Below are 17,500 nucleotides of genomic sequence, written 5' to 3'. Positions count from 1 at the left end.
CTTTATGCTCTGTACCACCCCCAAAAAAGAAGGCACAATTAGCGGCGGTGGCGGCAGTTGTGTCGAGCATTCTTCTATACTTTGACTTCACGCACCGCTCAACGGTGGATTCGGGTGCGTATATTTACAATGCAAGGGAGCGCGCCAGTCCGCCTGTCCATCGCTTTTGACGTACGATCGTAAAAATTGAATTTATGACCTCGCATGTTTCACACTAATTATGACAATCAGTGTTCCGCCTTTTGTGTGTGCCCATCGTACACGATCGTCCTTCCGGATCGGCCTCATCTTCCTCCGTAGGGAATGGGACCCTGTGTGTCCCGAATTTTGCTGATGCGTCATGATGGTGGTGGTGGCTAACGCCTCGCCCCTCTCATATGTGCACGCACCGCCGCTGCGACGACGTGGAAATCCTTCGCCACGGAAGGCGATAAAAGGAGGCGTCCTTAATGGACAATTAGGGGCATTATTAATAGGGCGAGCGCGTTGACGCATCGTGTGTTTGGCCGCGAATAGGGAATAGATTTATGGATTGGGAATCCAGGGCGGAGGCTCTCCCCTATGAACAACTGAAGCTAATATACTGATGGTGGTCTGTATGATAAGAACTCTGGGTCTGGATCTAGCGGGATATGCGGGGACATTTTTGTCCCGACAAAAAGTTTCCAAAGAAAAGTAACTTCCAAAAAGTGAATAAATCAACGTTTTATAGCTAAAACCAATACACAATTCAGCTGAAGCTCATGCAGAGAACCGAAGGTGACAATAAATTCAAATTAACATGTTTGCAAGGCGAGGAATGCCCATTCTTCCTCCTGTCTTAGCCACAATTTTACGTTTACGTTTACGAGCTCTGTCGTCAAGCGAGCTCACCTTTCACGAGAGGATCATCGAAAGACACGAATCCCATATCTCATTAACCAATTCATCGTGATGCCCTGTATCGTGATGCCGCCATAATTAACGGACCTCTCTACCCAAGAGGACCCAGGTCTCCAGAGGTGCAGAGGGTCTTAAATCACGAATCGTTTCGAAAATTAAAATATCTCCCGACGACTATTCGTGTTGGTCTCCATCTTTCATCTTCGCATCGCGAGCCTTGAACGTGGCATACAAAAGGAGTCCGTGGCCAGTGGTGTGTGGGGCCATAAATTTTACCACATGTTTTACGACCATAATCACATCATTAAGACGCTAATCCGGGTGCTGCTGTTTCCTAACCCCCTTCAACGCGGCGCACTCACTCATCAACGCGCTCAACAGCCATTGCCATGTTGCATGCATGCCACCGGAGCATTGCAGCATAGCAAAGCTGCTGCCGGGTTTAATCCCGATCCCCTTCATCGTTGTGCCCTAATTTGGAGCTTCTTACAGCAGCAGTAGCAACAGCAGCAGTGCCTGGAACACGAAACAAAGTGTTTAAAAGATCTTGAGTTCTTTGAGGCGCAAAATGCGAACAAACTACCCAACACTGGAGGGCGAATCCCGGAATCCGATGAAAAATGATTTCTAAAAACCATCCCCCCCCCCCCCCCGCACCATTCCAGCTGGCGTTTCATCTTTCATAATGATAAATGTCAAATTATGTGATTTCAGAACGCGCTTTGAGGCTTTTATGTTCGTTTAATGGTTTTCATGTGTTTTCGCCACAATACCCGGGGACTGGGGGGATTCGACCACCAGTACGGCCATTCTCCGGTGCGTGAGGTGTGATTGGTGCGTATCTCCGACTCTCTCTCTCTCTCTCTCTCTCCTCTCTCTCTCTCTCTCTCTCTCTCTCTCTCTCTCTCTCTCTCTCTCTCCGGGACCCAGGAAGGTTGAAGATTGTGGTAGCAATTTTCCGACATTTCATTCTCCGCTGGTGTGTCTCTCACTGGGGAAGAACTGTTGACAACAACAAACTTCCCACCGACAGTTTTCGGCCCGGACGGAGGGTTGTAATTCGTCTTTGCCTTTCTTCTTTTGATTGATTTCACGGAGCGGCTCCGGCCACGGGCGCTTCGTAAATTAATTAATTTCGACTTTCGTCTGCGAATGGTGCGTGCAACCTCCTCGTGCCTTCCGAATTGAAGAGCTTCCCCGTCCGGGGGCTCGGAACGGAACCTGGGACGGTTGGTGCTCCCGTTTACTACTACAAGCCGTTATGTCGTCGCGAGCTCCCGGTGACCCACAGGACCGTGAAATTGAAGATGTTTAATGCGTTCTAATTTAATTTGTCAGTGACAAAAGCAACTTTTCGAAGGGACCGCGCGCCGATTGCGCCGATTGCCCTCCCTGTCATCACAAATACTGGACCTTAGGATTGCCCTGGAAGGCCCTGTGGAGTGAATTTTCAGAGAAGACACAAGTCGTCAGACCAAACGCGATTCAACGCGAACTCACGCACCATGCGTTTGGCCGTGACTTTTGATTTTCTTTTGATAGTAATTTAGCCAAGGCAAGGGGAGTACTCTCCCCCCCCCAAGTGCTCTCGTGTTGTGTCCACAAGAAGCGACTCTAAACGGTCACTGGTTGGTTGGAGGACAGACAAGCACGATGATGACCCGCATGTGAGGGTACCAAGGGGTCGCGAAAGGTGAAATAAAATAACAAAATAAATAATTTGGACCACGATGGCGCGCTGCTGCTTCTCCACTTCTTCGCAGGTCGCGCTAGGGTCTAATTGCGCCTAACGATGATCGATTGTGATTACCACTGGCCCACTGGCCACGGGGGGAACTGGGTGCGTGCGTGCTTGCGCAGGGGTGTGGTACCATAAACAGTCGTTAAAGTTTTCGAGGCGCGTGATTTCCAGCTGAGCACCAGTTCCGAATTATCTCTGCTACTGCTGCTGCTGCTGCATCTTCCAAATGATGGATTGTGTCTCTTCTGTGTTCCGTTCGATGGCCATCGTGTGATCCACTTTCTGCCATTCTCCAGTGGTGGATCTAGTGAGATTTACTAAAATGAACACAATTACTACTCCCTTCTGGTGGTCTCACCGTCACTTGGAAGCAGCAACAGCAGCAGGTGAAAGTAATCCTGGCTTCTTGGAATATGAAGAGATTTGTTCAGGGTAGGGGCCACGGTTCCTCGGTCCACTGTGCAGCGGCGTGGGGTTAACTTGTCGTCATTATGTAATTATTTGCAATTATTTTCTATTTAATAACAATAATCACAACAATAAGTGGCGAATGGCCGGTGTACTAGAGGAGAACTCCGTTGGTTCCGTGGGGATACCGTGGCTTCAAGATGCTAGTTCACGTGTCTATCGTGGTAGATGTTGGTAACAAGCTTTGAAGTCGTTTTGTCCCGTTTTCAGGTCGCGTGGCTGTTTGACTAATTTTCATATTTGTTTACACTTCTGGTGGCTTTAATGCGGTGATCATTTTGATATGGAACTGAATTGTTCACCAAATTTGCCGCTCGATAATTCGATTTACTTTTATAGATAATCATATGATCGTCAAGGTGTTTGTGTAAGGGATAAAAGAATTAGGAAGTATTATACCAAGCTGAATTTACAATTTTACAATCATATTGGAGTTCAGGTTTAGAGAGGAAATATTGATAAACAAATGGAACTAAAGCAGTGAATGTGCCAATAGCATTAAGAATCTATGTAAAAAACTTTTTATTAAGTCTAACCTCTTGTCCAGACTATAAAAATCTAATCTTAAAACCTGGTGGTAACTTATATTTTCTAGTGTACACATTAAAAGAATTTAGGCCTAGAAATTAGCAAATCCAGATTGAATTGATTGTTCGTTTGTTTCAATAAGCATGTTTTGATAGTACAGATTCGAAATCGATTGAAGAATCACTAGAAAAAGCAACAACTCAATCTTTAGAATCCTTTTTTTTAGGATTACATATATTTTTAACTAGATTCTTAAAATCTGAACGCATGGTGATGAAGTTGTGTGGCCCAGCTTAGTAAAAGGTATTAACAGACAAATGAGAAAATTGGAATGAAATTAAGATCAATGACTTTATTAAATTTCTCATGGAATAAAATGGGATTATCGTTGTTCATCTTCACCAAGAAGTATTTAGATTGGATTGTGGAATAGTCATAAAACGGTGCGCGTTTTAAATACCAACTTTTTGACAAGATTTTCTATCGAAATCTCTCGTTTACTCCCAGTTGATGCAGCAATATATCACCAAGCGAGATCCCTACATGAGAGAGAGAGGGAGTAAGAGCACCACCAGAGCAGCAGTCTCTTGTTTGTCAATAATAACTCTTTTTGGGGTTTACGACTGGATTCCGCGACGACCCGGGGCCCAATCTGACCCCCTCATGTGAACGGGCAAGGGGTTGATCGGTCTGGCTGTTATGCTTCACCATTTATTATCATGACATGTTTATGTATGTATCTGCCATCATCGGGGCTGCTGTTGCCGCGCTCGAATACAGTTTGATTACACCGCACCGCAAGAGTGCTCTCTTGTTGTGCCTTCGTTATGAGAATTTAAACGCAATTCGCCGGCAAGGCAGAGAACTCTGCTCCGTTCTCTTTTTCGAATCCAAATTCATCCTCATCCGGCAGCGGCGTGGGGGGGTTCTTTGGCTTCGGCTTCGACCATCAATATTAAGCCATGTGGAAATCATAATCGCTGCATAATCTGTATTATTTATTACCCACTGACACCGGTCCCGTGGTCTCTCTTTGGCCTTCTGAAATGATTATTCTAATCCAGTACCAGTGTACCGGGTGTGCCGGCGCGCGCGCGTGTGTTGATTTGGGTTCGGTCTTCGGAAGACCGACTTTTCGATCCGTTTGCTGGCTGGTTGGTGGTAGGGGCAGGGATGCGTGTCCGTGTACATTTATATTCATAGGAATGTGTGTGATATTAACGCACTTGTTGGCCATTTTATGACCCGTCGGCAGTCAGCGAACCGAAATCGTCGTCATCGTCATCGTCGTCGCGGCGGTCGGTTGTTTGTTCTCCTTCCAGCACTTTTCTCAGCTCAATCCAACTGAGAAATCAGCTCGAAAAAAACCCACCCAATTTCCATATCTTGCGCGTTCCACGAACCTCATGTTGCTTGTTACACATCGCCACTGGCTTGATAATCAATTAACCGTACATTGTCGGATGGAACCAACTCACTGTCTTATCATTCGTCGTCAGCCACCAAGAACATGATAAAAGTAAAAGCAGAACCTCGAAGGTGCTGCGATGGCCACGCTTTGGTCTACCAGAGGCAATTAACAGAACAAACAATTCGCTGGCCAAAGTTTTCAATTACCTCTCCAAGGTCCAGTTGCATCTTTTTACGCAAAACTTTGGAGATTTTTTTCTCCGTGCTCCTTTCATGCCATGTTAGTCCTGTGCTGGTGCTGGTGCTGGTGCGCTGCTGCTCCTTTCGGTGGCGGAAGTATTATGACGTTGATGGTCTAAAACATGGACTCTAGAAACACTCCTCTAGGAAAACATAAAACAGAAACAAGCACTCCTTCTGGAAAAAAAAACTTGGAACACCAACTTTTCGTCCCGAACCTCCTTTTACCCTCTCTCTTTCTCTCGTGTCTTTGGATTGATGGAAATGGGAGAATAGAAATAATAGAAGCAGCACAGCAGTAGACGCAAAAAAGGCTCACTTTCGAAATTTTTTAATTGATTAGTGGTTAGCCGTGGCCTTCGCGTTTCTTGCTTGATGGATTGTTTTTTATTGACTTTTAAATACATTTGCTTAAAATGGGGGAAAAAAAAGTGGGACCGAATCCCCCTCGGCGGCTCGGCAGCTCAGAGCCATTACCACCCCACTTGGGCCTGGAAAATAGACGAAAAAAAGGAGGAAGGGGAACTGAACTTTTTGTGAAAAAGGATGTGCGCACACTGGAGGGCAAAGTTATATTCCTTCTTGCCCACCAATAGATCTTCCTAGGTCCTCCTCCGGTCCTTAGTACGATGTTTGTAATTAACTTACCCCCAGCAGCACCCATTCCCGCATACTTTCCTCGTGGACAAAGGGAATCGAAAATGTTTCACTTATTTCCAAATTAGCGCCACGCGTTTTGCATAACAAACTGCGGGAATGCTTTTGCAATTAATGGAGCAATTTCGGGATTCGACGAATTGGTGCATTTGTACTGCAACCCTAACCCTCAGTCAATTTATGTCCTTCATTCGACATAAAAGACGCGGTAACGGGACCTTCTGGTGTAAGTGAGGAGAACGAAAAATTTGTAATTCAGATATCATTTGCTCGATCTGCTGACCTCCAGAAACCAATCCAATCAGTAGTCTAACAACCCGCTCTCGTTAGGCGATGTGCACATTACAAAGCGCTGAAAATTATTCATTAATTTTCATAAATGATCAGCTCAAAGGAGCATCATCAGTGGCGAAGATGATTAGCATTTGTGGGAGAGCTGAGATGTTTAATCGTACCAAGGAGAGTAGGTAAAATAAGGGGGAAATTTATTTGAATTCTAATTCAAACAGCGATGATAATTGAGTATTGTATTGGCTCCGTACATCGAGTCCATCCTGGAGAATCTGCTCAACAAGGCCTAGGTCATGTTCGGAAATCAAAAAGCGCTCCAAAAATGGGCGCACTCTCTAGGGGCGGCTTATGATCTGAAACCGCGTTCAATCGGCACCAACAGCAGCAGAACGCGTCAGATAAGCCCGTCGTCGGTGACATATTCCAGCGACTGGTCGGCAAACTGGTCTCGACATATACGGGTGTCTGAAGGCCGTCGCACATGGGGTACATCGAGTCATGCATACAGATGTGTACACCGTCAGAACCGCATGTGCACTTCCTTGTCGATCCACAGACAGACAGAGAGACAGAGAGAGAGAGAGAAAGAGAGAGGGGGCACCTGCTGCGCACACTTGCACACGCATATCGTCGTGGGCCACGAGCGGAGTGCAACGATGGATGCGATTACGGTTACAATTTATGCATTTTTATAAGTGCACACGATGGCGAACCGCCTTCTCCTTCTCCTCCTCTTCCCCGCTTTAATGGTCAATGCCGGCGGTGACACTAATGTGAGATGTGTGATCTAGTCGTGCCATAGCGAGCGGTGCAGGAGATTTGCTGGATTGCTTGCTGTCTGTTGCTCCCCACCATCACAAGCGCATGAGCTTGACTGACTGACGCTCTTGTATTGCTTCCCCGCATATTAACATTAAAAGTGATAGCATTTATGTGCGACTATCGGTGGGTGAGATGTTTTAACGGATACGCGACGTCCCGTTTTTTTTTTAAATCATTTTCATCAAAAATGTAATGAAAAGAGAAGCATTCTGCTTCAGGCGGCACGAAGGACAGTTATCGTGATTCACTTGTAGCCCGGGAGCAGTGACCCTCCCCACTGTCTGCGACTCATCGAAAGAGATTACACAAATTTTGCGCTTTATTCGAGGCATAATTTATCACTGCCACTACTCTACGCCATCGTCCTGCGTCTGACTGAGCAACCCAAACCCCTTGTCTAGGGTGCTTTGCATCCATGTGGCTTCCACACGAGACCATCAGTGGTTGTTTAGTGACGCGGCGCGCATGCTGGACTATGAAGGGATTCCGGTTTCGGTCCAGGACATGGATCAGCGAAAAACAAATACGAAAAACGATTGAAACGAAGCAAAACAAAAAATGGCAGAAAAAACCATTTGATATGTTCCATCAAAGCCATCAACAGGACACCACCAGGACCCTTAGTAACAGCACCACAGTAGGCGAGCGTGATGATGTCGCGCGTAGTAGCGAGGACTTCCCCCCGGATACACACATATTCTGTGTTCAACATTATAAAATTACACACATGAGCGCACGGATGGACGACGGGGTCGCTGTCTGCTGGCTGGCCGCAGGGTGGCCAACAACAACGTGGTGGAATTATTGTGCGGTCGGTTGAAGCTTCGGTCCCGTTCCCAAACCACCACGCGATAGGAGTAATAGTTAAAAAAAATGCCAAATGCTCCGCGCAGACCAAAGAAGGCGGCGGCGAGATGAGAGAAGAGGTGACATTGTGCGCTGGCCAGAAGTTGTCATTTTGTTGCTGTTGTTTGGGGGGGGGGGGGGGGATTGTTTTCTTTTGGCTCTCTCTCCCCGACAACCATAAACGTCAATCACGTGGCGGAGGTTTCACCACAGCGTGCCATGGCGAACTGGGCAGCAAAACAAAAAAAAAAAGAAAAAAGGATGTGGATATAATTTCATTATGCTAACAGCTTCTGGCAGAGATCGGCTGCAGCAACAGACGGAGAGATGCAAAATGAGTTGTTTCGGTAGCAACCTTTTTTTTCTACTGGTTCTTATGCGGTGACACTACAAAGAGGCGGAGGAGAAGGTGGGAACACGAGGGACGTATAGGGAGCAATACCATAAAATTGCCAATGCCGAAACCCGGAGCTTATGGGTGAATTAAAAATGAGTCCTCCAACCAGACCAGACCAACAGGCGGCCTGGGAGAGAGAGTGCGGAATCTTTTGCGAGTCAGAATTAAAACCATTGGAATGAAAATTCCACAAAAAACCATCCGAGAACCGACCGACCCCGGGCGGGGACATAAAAGTATAAAACCCACCCAACCAGACAGTCAGAGTGGAGAGTTCTCTTTCGGAGTGTGTGCGACATCAAACGATGTTTTTAGCTAGCTAGCTACCCTTCTTCCCCTAAGGCGTCACCTCACTTTCCTTGTGGATTCTCCAGTGATCGGCCAGAGCCGAGCAAGTTTCGGTACCGACTTTATGACGCGTTGCGGCCATTAGGCTTGCAACGACCTCGTCATGACACTCGCGCCACATGTATTATTTGGTCGAGCCCCCCACCGGGGGGGGGGGGGGGGGGTTGACAGTTAAAAATGCTTTTCATTTCCGTACCCTGGCCGGATGGATCCTGGAAGGACACGGGTCCCTTTTCGGTGTAGAGATTGCGAACGGGGGTTTTGTCGTTTTTTTAATTCTAAATTCCCCTTTTTTTCTCTCCCTGTTTTTCGATAGACGAAAAAGCACAGTCCCGGCCACATCAAACGACCAATGAATCCGTTCATGGTCTGGAGCCAGATTGAGCGGCGCAAGATCTGCGAGAAAACGCCGGACATGCACAATGCGGTCATCTCGAAGAACCTCGGTCAACGGTGGAAACAGTTGAGCCCGGAAGAGCGACAACCGTTCATCGATGAAGCGGAACGGCTGCGGCAGCTGCATACCCGCGAGTATCCCAACTACAAGTACCGTCCAAAGAAGAAGCAAGTGAAGGGTGGTGGTGGTGGTGGTGGTAGCGGTGGTAGTTCTCATGGCAAGTCCGCCGGCAGTAGCCCGTCCTCCGGCGCTAGTGGATCTCCAGCATCATCGACCGGATCGCCGGAATCGGTGTCCTCTCCCCAGAGCTGTTCATCACTGTCGTCGTCGTCCTCGTCGTCGTCCTCGTCCTCGTCGTCATCTTCGTCCACAACCGCCGTCTCGACGGGCAAGTCCTCATCACCAAGCGCTAGACGCAATCGTAGCGGGAAGATCTCGAAGAACAGCCAATCGTCTGGCGGTGGTGGAGCTGGTAGCCTGTCCAAATCGAAAAAGAGCATCATTATACAAGAGCTTGGTCAGCCGACGATGGCCGCACTGGCGACGGCTGCCACTGCTACCACACTCGCTGCCCAACCGGACACCTGCTTTTCGTACGCCACCAAGCTGCTGCCCAATTCGCCCGAAAGTGCCACGTTGTACGACGAGCGGTCACTCATCTCGCCGGAAGCGTTCGACAGCCAGATCTACACGAACGATCTGTTCGCGGTGGATGAAAGCAAGGACTTTGAACAGGACTCGCTCGGGAAAGCCTACCTCGGTTACGTCAATGGCGGTACCACGACAGACCTGGGCGCGACACTGGACACCGGAGTCACTACGACTCCCTGTCACAGCAGTCCCCTTCCGGATCTGAGCCAGCTTAGTGTGGACCAAGGTAGCCATCCTGCCAGTCCCAGTCTCCTGCAGCAACAGCATCAGACACTAAACCACAACAACAACAATAACAACAACAACAGTCTTCAGGTCAACAACAACCACATACAACAACATCAACAGACTGCGGACAACAAGGAGCTATTCATGGGTTGCCAGCAATCGCAGCAACAGCAGCAGCAGCAGCAGCAGCAGCAGGTGATCAAATCTTTGTACTCCGTTGAGAATGATGTGGAGAGCGTGAAGGCGGAGAAGCTGTTTGATGATGATGATTGTCAGAGTGAACGGTACGACCAGAGTATCCTGGAGGAAGTGTGCATGAATGTGGATAACGGGAACCATCGCATGGATCTGACGCTCACCGGTGCCAATGGTGGTGGGTGCTTTGCGGAAACGATCGTGTACAATGGTCAGTTTACGTTGGCCGAACCACCTCAGAACCAGCTGCAGCAGCAGCAGCAGCAGCAGCAGCAGCAACAGCAACAACACAACCAATACATGCATCAGCAACAACTGCAGCTACAACAACAGCACCAGCAACAGCAGCTACAACAGCAGCAACATCACATAAGCGATGGTCGAAACCTCATGGGGACACTCGCGAGCTTTAAAGAACTAACCAACGGTCAGCAGTGCCTCCAGCAGATACTTCAGCAGTCCTACCACCATCTGCTTCCTGCGAGCGATGAGCCCGAGAAGAACTTGCTGTGGGCTACCGGTTCTCGCCAGCAGGATCAGCATCATCTGCAGCAGCAGCAGCAACAACAACAACAGTCACATCAGCAGCAGCAGCACCAGCAGCAGCAACAGCAGCAGCAACAGCAACACCACCATCAACAGCAGCAGCAGCAGTGCCTCTCGGGGATAACGGCGAGCACCGATAGTGGATCACGATCGAGTCTCGTTGTCGTGCCCAGCTGTCAGCCATCGCCAGCGGACAGTGGCAGCATACTGGGAGCGGAAGTGAGTCCGGTCGATAGCTTCGGTGGACCGGCCGTTACCGTGGTTCTGGATGATTGCAACATGGACGGCACGAGCCAGCCAGCGGTCAGTATGGCTATGCTGGACGATATGCTGAACCAGCCGGACATGGATTACACGTTCGATTGCCTGGAGACGGCTTCGTCGTCCAGCGGTTCGCACCTGGAGTTTATCACCGACGACAACAGTATCTTCCTGAGCGATTCAAACAATCTAATCGGGTATAACGTCTAGGTCGGTTCTAGGTCACGCCAACTTCGTCCTAAACTTCTTCTTCTCTACCACCAAACACGATATGGAACGGTGAGCGATCCTAACGAAATCCTCGTCATCTTCGTCTTTCCCTCCCAAAACACACATCACAAAGACACACACAGAACCGCCTCAATTATCTATTTTCCTCTCTTTTTATTAAAGTAAAAAAAGGAAAAGGAAAATCAAACCTAGCCCCCCTTATACTATCCCTCATTCACCATAAACATTAATTACTGCGTAAATTAAAATTAAAAAAAAAACGAGAAAAAATTGTAAAAACCATATAGAATTAAAGAAAAGCTCGTCAAAATGGCAACCAAATTCAAACAAAGTGAAGAAAAAGATTAAGAAAATTAAGTGCTTTATTGAACGAAGAAGAAGAAGAAGATGAAGATGAAGAAAGTGTAGGTTTACGGTGTGCGAATGAGAGAGAGAGAGAGAAGAAGAGCAAATGCGTTTATGCAGGTATGTAAGGGATTGTTTGTTTGAATGGTGAGCAAAGATTCACACTATATAGCGGGTAAGGTAGAATACTAAAAGAAGAAAACGTCAGGAACAAGTGTGTAAGGTGCGTGAGAGAATGTGTATGTATGAGTGAAGGATGTGGCAAGGTCCTGTCGCGGAAGGCAATAAAACATTAAGCAAAAAAAACGGAAGGTACATCTAGGTAAGGTAAGGTAAAAACAGAAAACAGAGCAGAGCAGAGAGAGGAAACTGTAAGAAAAAAGAGGAAAGGAGGAATGGAGGTGTTTACCAAAACAAAATAAAACACAAAAAACACAAAATTAAAACATCAACACATACAAGCGACTTAGAGCTTAAAGAAGTATCGAGAACGAACGTGACGAAAGAAACGGGAGACGAAAGGTATTTGGTTAAGAGACAACAGACACAGAGAGAGCGAGAGATAGAGAGAGTAAAGCAACTAAGGCTATGCACGTCCGGTTGTTTGCGGTGGATTTTACGTTGAAAATGTTTTCCACCTTTTCCACGACAACAAGCAGCACCCTGCTCTGCAAGGGAATGTGCGTAGCAGAGTAATCTACTAAATTATCCTCCAGTCCTATCCTTCGCCTTCATGCCTAGGCGGCTCCTTTTTACGGGGTCAAGTTGATCGAGATACTGCCGTGGCCAAGACAGGAAAAGCAGAAGGACCGTGCCCGTAACGAGAGTGTCGTGCATTGTTGCGAGTGTTTAGTTTAATTAAAATAGCTAACGTTGTTTCACGTTCATGGAAAGGGGAGCGGATGCGAAGCAAGTCCGCTGTCCGCTAGCCTCCGTCCCCGGTCCATCATCCCTGGAGCACTCCAGCAGTATGCAAAGCCGCTCATCGCTCGATCTTGCGGAATTTTCGGATTCGATCTCGTTCCTATTTCCGTTGATTCTGAGCAAGCTCCTGGGAAAGCGTTCCTTTTGCATCACTGCGGAGAATGGGGGGTGAATGAGGGTGCTTGCCAGACCCACATTGAAGGATTTTGTTTCATTGAAATTGGACGGAAAATTGTACTAAACACCATTTCATCTTCAGACAAACCCCCTTTTGGAAACTGCTTTTACATGCCTGGAAATTTGAATCAATCCTCTGCATTAAACACTTTCTATCGTATTTTTGGAAGACAGTTTTTGGCTTATCATCGGCCAAAAGCGTCGCTTTGAAGGGAAATTATTTAAATTTCGAGGGCAAGTGCTGAATGTTCTTGTCCTGCAATAGGTCGGCAAACTCGGGTGCGCATAGAATGCGTATGGGCATGCGTGCGCGTGTATATGAAAATAGCAATAAGTGGTAGTAGGTACTAGCTGTTGATGTTACACATTACGTTTTCGTAACCGATTGTATATTGATTTGCATTCAAATTTATCCCCCTTCTCCCCGTGTCCTTGTGTCTGCGTTGGAAAAGAGGTGGTTGAGGGTCTCCATTTGCCCGTCAATATTCTTGCTATTGATATATTCTTTACCTTTACCCAAACCTCTTGGGACTGGTTGGGTCCCAAAACAAAAACTCTAAACCTATACCACTTTCGAGTAGTGCGAACGTTCACGTGACGAGAGGAAGTGAAGAGGAGAAGACGGAAGTGAAGAAGGGGGAAGAGAGGGGAAAACCAATTGTAGATATGGAAAATAACGAAAATAAGCTGAATATGTGATTTACGTAATGATTAAGAGAGCAAAAGGCAAGCATACAGTACTTGTAAGCATAATACTGCAAAGCGAGCAAGAAAAGCCACACTGGCTGCTGCTGCTGCTGCTGGTAGCAAGAGGAGGGACTACAAAGAGAGTAAGGGGTAACAATACCACATTATTATGTACATACAGTGTAGGTGATAAGCTGGTATCGTAGCGTAAAATAGCGGTGGGCAGTCGCAGTTAATTATTGTCGTCGGTCGTCTTTCGCGTATAAGTGAAGAGCACGAAAATTATCCTTGTAGTCCTCTGTAGCGCCCAAGCCGATAAACGAAAAGGAACAGTTTTGGTGCTCATCAGTCGCGCCATCCAAACACCCAGCCCCAGATTTATCCTCGATCCAAATCGCGACGCCACATTTTTTGGAAAATTAGAGTAGAGGCCTATTTGAAACCATGTTACCCAGTTTCCGATGTTGTCCTCGGGTTGTATAATGGTGGCGAAAAATCGCGAATCACCACCACCACCACCAATCATCGTCAGCTGGCACATTTTCAGTTGTGTTAAGATAAGATATTAAATAGTGACTATTATTAGACAACAACAAACCCTATGATAATCGCAGCCAATGTTTGCAATGAAAATGAAGCATTAATCTATTACCGTAAATGCCGTTTTGTTTGTTTTTTTCTTTTCTGTTCCGTTCCTTCTCGATCGTTGTACCACCCATTGGGACGCTCTTCTCCTTTTTCCTCTGCCGCTACTACGATGACGAAGCACGTCGCACGATTATCACCAGAACATCGCCATCGCTTCTTCGCAATCGCACGCCATTCCTCTATTCGGGGTGCTATGACGATTGTGACGAAGAAAATGGAGCCTATTCGTTGGTGTGTCATTTCTGCTTCTGCAAAACCGATGCTTGGATATGACTTTTTATCATCAATACGAACGTTTCTCCAGTAGAGCGCTTAATATGTTGTGAAGCTAAGTAGAGCCGCCATGGTGAAAGAACCGTGAACGTGAACATTATTCAACATTAATGGTTGTTTTGCCTATCATATGCTAAAGTGAGATCGCACTCTTTTCCCACCCTTCGCTTACGATTGTAGTGTGTTGTAGCATATAGCAGCGTGCTGATAAGGTCTTAGTTTTAAGTATCGCAAAAAAGCAACCTGCTGCTGCTTTCTGGCTTGTGTGCCCCCTCGATGATATGCTCTAGTGTAAAGCACGCACTCTCTCACATCTCATTACATTACTGGGATGATTGTGGCACACAGGAGTGGACAGATTTTACGGAGAGCAACCGAAGCCGAACGACGGTAATTTTACAGATGGGCCAGGGTGGGTTTGCTGGTGAAGTGATCTTTAATTCCGATCCACAACGAATGCTTAGGTGCAACCTAAACCAACCAAAAAGTTGGGGTTAGTTATTATTCGATTTTTCGGTTGTACAATGCTCAATTCGCAATCCGTCGCGTCGCGATAGCTTACCGAGCGAAAAAGACAAATTCAGGGAAACACTTTTCGGACGCTTGTTGATTATTGTTTTGCGTAACATAACAAATCGAAAAGAATCAAAAATCAACCCGGTAAACTAAGCTATACAACAATACCGTTTAACTGGCATTAGAGGCAACAGAGCAATACAGCAGCACATTCACAAACCACAAATCGGAGAGTGGAGGACACTCTCTACTGTTGGGATTCAATTGCGGACCCTTGCCACACCGTAGACAGATCCTTTTTAATACTGTACCCCGACACTTTTAGCACCACTCTGGAGTTAGAAAGATTTAGCACAATGGGGCAACAAAACAAACTCAACGTTCATTCACGATTATCGAATGTTTATTTTTCAACGCCGCCAAGGCTGGAATTGCAATTAAACAAACAACAAAAAACCAAGAGCATCAACAGAAAAAATGGTTCAAACAACTACAGATAAATAGCGAGCAAAACGAAGGTTTTACTACAATGGAAACAAATTTAAAAAATAAAACTCAGGAAAATTCATTGCGGAAAACTGAAAACTTTTGCGATAAACCGGGTGGGGGGGCACTAGTGGGAGACCAAACTAAACTAGCCGAGGTTCGTTCGGTTCGTGCACATACACAAGACATCAATTCAAACTCAATGTAGAAAGGAACAGGTAGAACAGACATAGGGAGCAGCTCAGTCGATTTTATTTTCAAAAATTCAATTTAAAAACGCATAAGTTAGGCTGCAGGATGCGTTCTATTATGTCTGGGTTATGGAACACATTTTAAAATATCTAGGCAATATGTGAATTTTGGGCAGGACAGAAGCACAAGAGGGCAGTTTCAAGCGAGTAACAACAATCACATCCAACAAAAAACAATCGCTCATGAAATTGAAACATCAACATTTGTTCATCAATCTTTCCTCCTTTTTCCTTTCACATCAAAAAGTGTGTAAAGAGGCTCGTGGTTTTCAGTTTAAAGTGGCAGTTCTTGATAGAAAAGCAAAACAAAAAAATAAAAATAAAACGAAACACTTTCGGTCGTATTCTGATGGGTTGTGAGCTAGAGAAGCAGCATACTTCAATAACACTACAAAACCGTATAGCAATCAAAAGCAAATTAGTAATGGCAATAGTCGGGAATGCGTGAGAGCAGTGAGATCGCCATACAACGCATACAGCTCTGCGTTGTATCGGCTTCTAGAGGAGAGGAATTAGTTTTGGAATTTTTGGAACCGTTCCACAAATCTCTAACCAGATGAACGTGCGGAACGTCTTGGTCGGTCTGGCGTGCCTGTCTTGTGCTGCTGCTGCTGCTGCTGCTGCTGGCAGATCCAGAGAGCAGTCGGTCAAGTCAAGTAAAGGCAAAAGCTGAGAAAATCACATTCACATACTATAATTCTATACGCGATCAATATCATACAAATTACTATCTGAAATACAATCGTGTTAGTGTCGGTGTTAGTAGTGTTCTTCTTGAATTACATAATTGCTAGGTCTTATCAAATCTTGCACACAAAACAGGAGAGAGAGAGAGAGAGAGAGGTAGGGGGGGCTCGCACATGAAATAGCATATATGGTTTGTACTTTAATCACCTACTTACTCCGCGAAACCCTCGGCCCAGAGGGTGCAGATCCTTCAGCTGCTGAATGTTGTTTGCGTTTGCGGCTAAGACTGAGTATTGGTAGCTAAAAGGCGCAGTGCAAAAGCAACTTGTTTTCACAATCGGGCAAACCAGTGTCTCAGAGCGGCAAATACATATCGAATATGGTGGTTTATCGAAAAACGGAACTGGTACTACCCATTGGAAGTTCGTTGTGCTAACTAAATCATTCTGAACAGAAATTCCTTTTTCGTTTCCAATCGAAAATGGGAAAATGAATTTTGCTTTTGCTGAAGTGCCCAACAGTTGCCAGTTAGCTTAGCAATGCAATTAGCAGCAGCTGATGGTCCACACGCGAAGGGAGATGATACACAGAGTTGTTTTAGAATACAAATCATTGCATAAACGAGAAGGTGAGATGTGGCCCGGTACGGTTTATAGCGTAGCATAAGGTAGACAAACAGGCAAAAATAAACAGCACCAGCATACCGCGACGACGCGATCGCGACAACAGTGTGTGAAGGATGCAGACGCAGATGATCAAGATGATAAAACAAATGAATACAATATTCAGGTATCTAAACAGGCTGTGAAATAGTCTTTTCGTTTTTTTAAATAGTTTTTATTGACCAACTTTGAGAAACTGGTAATGTGTGTATTTCTATTCTCTGTGCGTATTGTGCGTGCGACTCTTTATTTCTTATGAGCTTCTTTCGTTCCTACACTCTCTTGTGTTTTCGGTTAGAGGAGGTTTTCTTTTCCTACCGTACGGTGGTGCGGATTCTGCTTCTGGTTTCTGCTGAAGGGACAGGACTTGAACAGATGTGAGATTTCCCTTTTTTTAAGTTCAGCTCCAAACGTCGCCGGTGAGAGAACAAGAAGTGAAACGAAATGCAATCACTAATCATTTCACAGATGAACACGAACCAAGCAGAACCCGCGAAAACTCTATACAAAACACAGTGGACTAAAAAAAAACTGCCAAACGATACAAAACAAACTGGAAACAGATGCATTTTTAAATACTAAACCTAAGCAAACCTTAAAGAGAAGAGGTGTAGGTTTTATATTTTTCTCTCATCCGATGGGCACTTGAAATGTTTTATCTTCTCTGTTAGTAGTTTGTAAACACGTGTTTTGTACGATTTTTTC

General features: G+C 46.0%; 1 protein-coding gene across 7 annotated transcripts in view; it reads left to right on the top strand.

The window, feature by feature from the left end:
* LOC126574138 (histone-lysine N-methyltransferase 2D-like) overlaps positions 1–17,500 on the top strand; it is a 111,078-nt gene that overhangs the window by 89,431 nt on the left and 4,147 nt on the right. For all 7 annotated transcript variants that reach the window (XM_050234139.1, XM_050234138.1, XM_050234140.1 and 4 more), the window contains one exon: positions 8,947–17,500. This exon is cut by the window's right edge and continues 4,147 nt beyond it. In XM_050234139.1, the coding sequence (XP_050090096.1) occupies positions 8,947–11,118 (2,172 nt within the window). In that variant the 3' untranslated portion in view covers positions 11,119–17,500. The remainder of the gene's footprint in view (positions 1–8,946) is intronic.

Source organism: Anopheles aquasalis, chromosome 3 (assembly GCF_943734665.1).
Source record: "Anopheles aquasalis chromosome 3, idAnoAquaMG_Q_19, whole genome shotgun sequence".
NCBI classification, from domain to species: domain Eukaryota; kingdom Metazoa; phylum Arthropoda; class Insecta; order Diptera; family Culicidae; genus Anopheles; species Anopheles aquasalis.
Note: the sequence above shows the minus strand (reverse complement) of the source record. Positions and strands in the feature narration are given on the sequence as shown.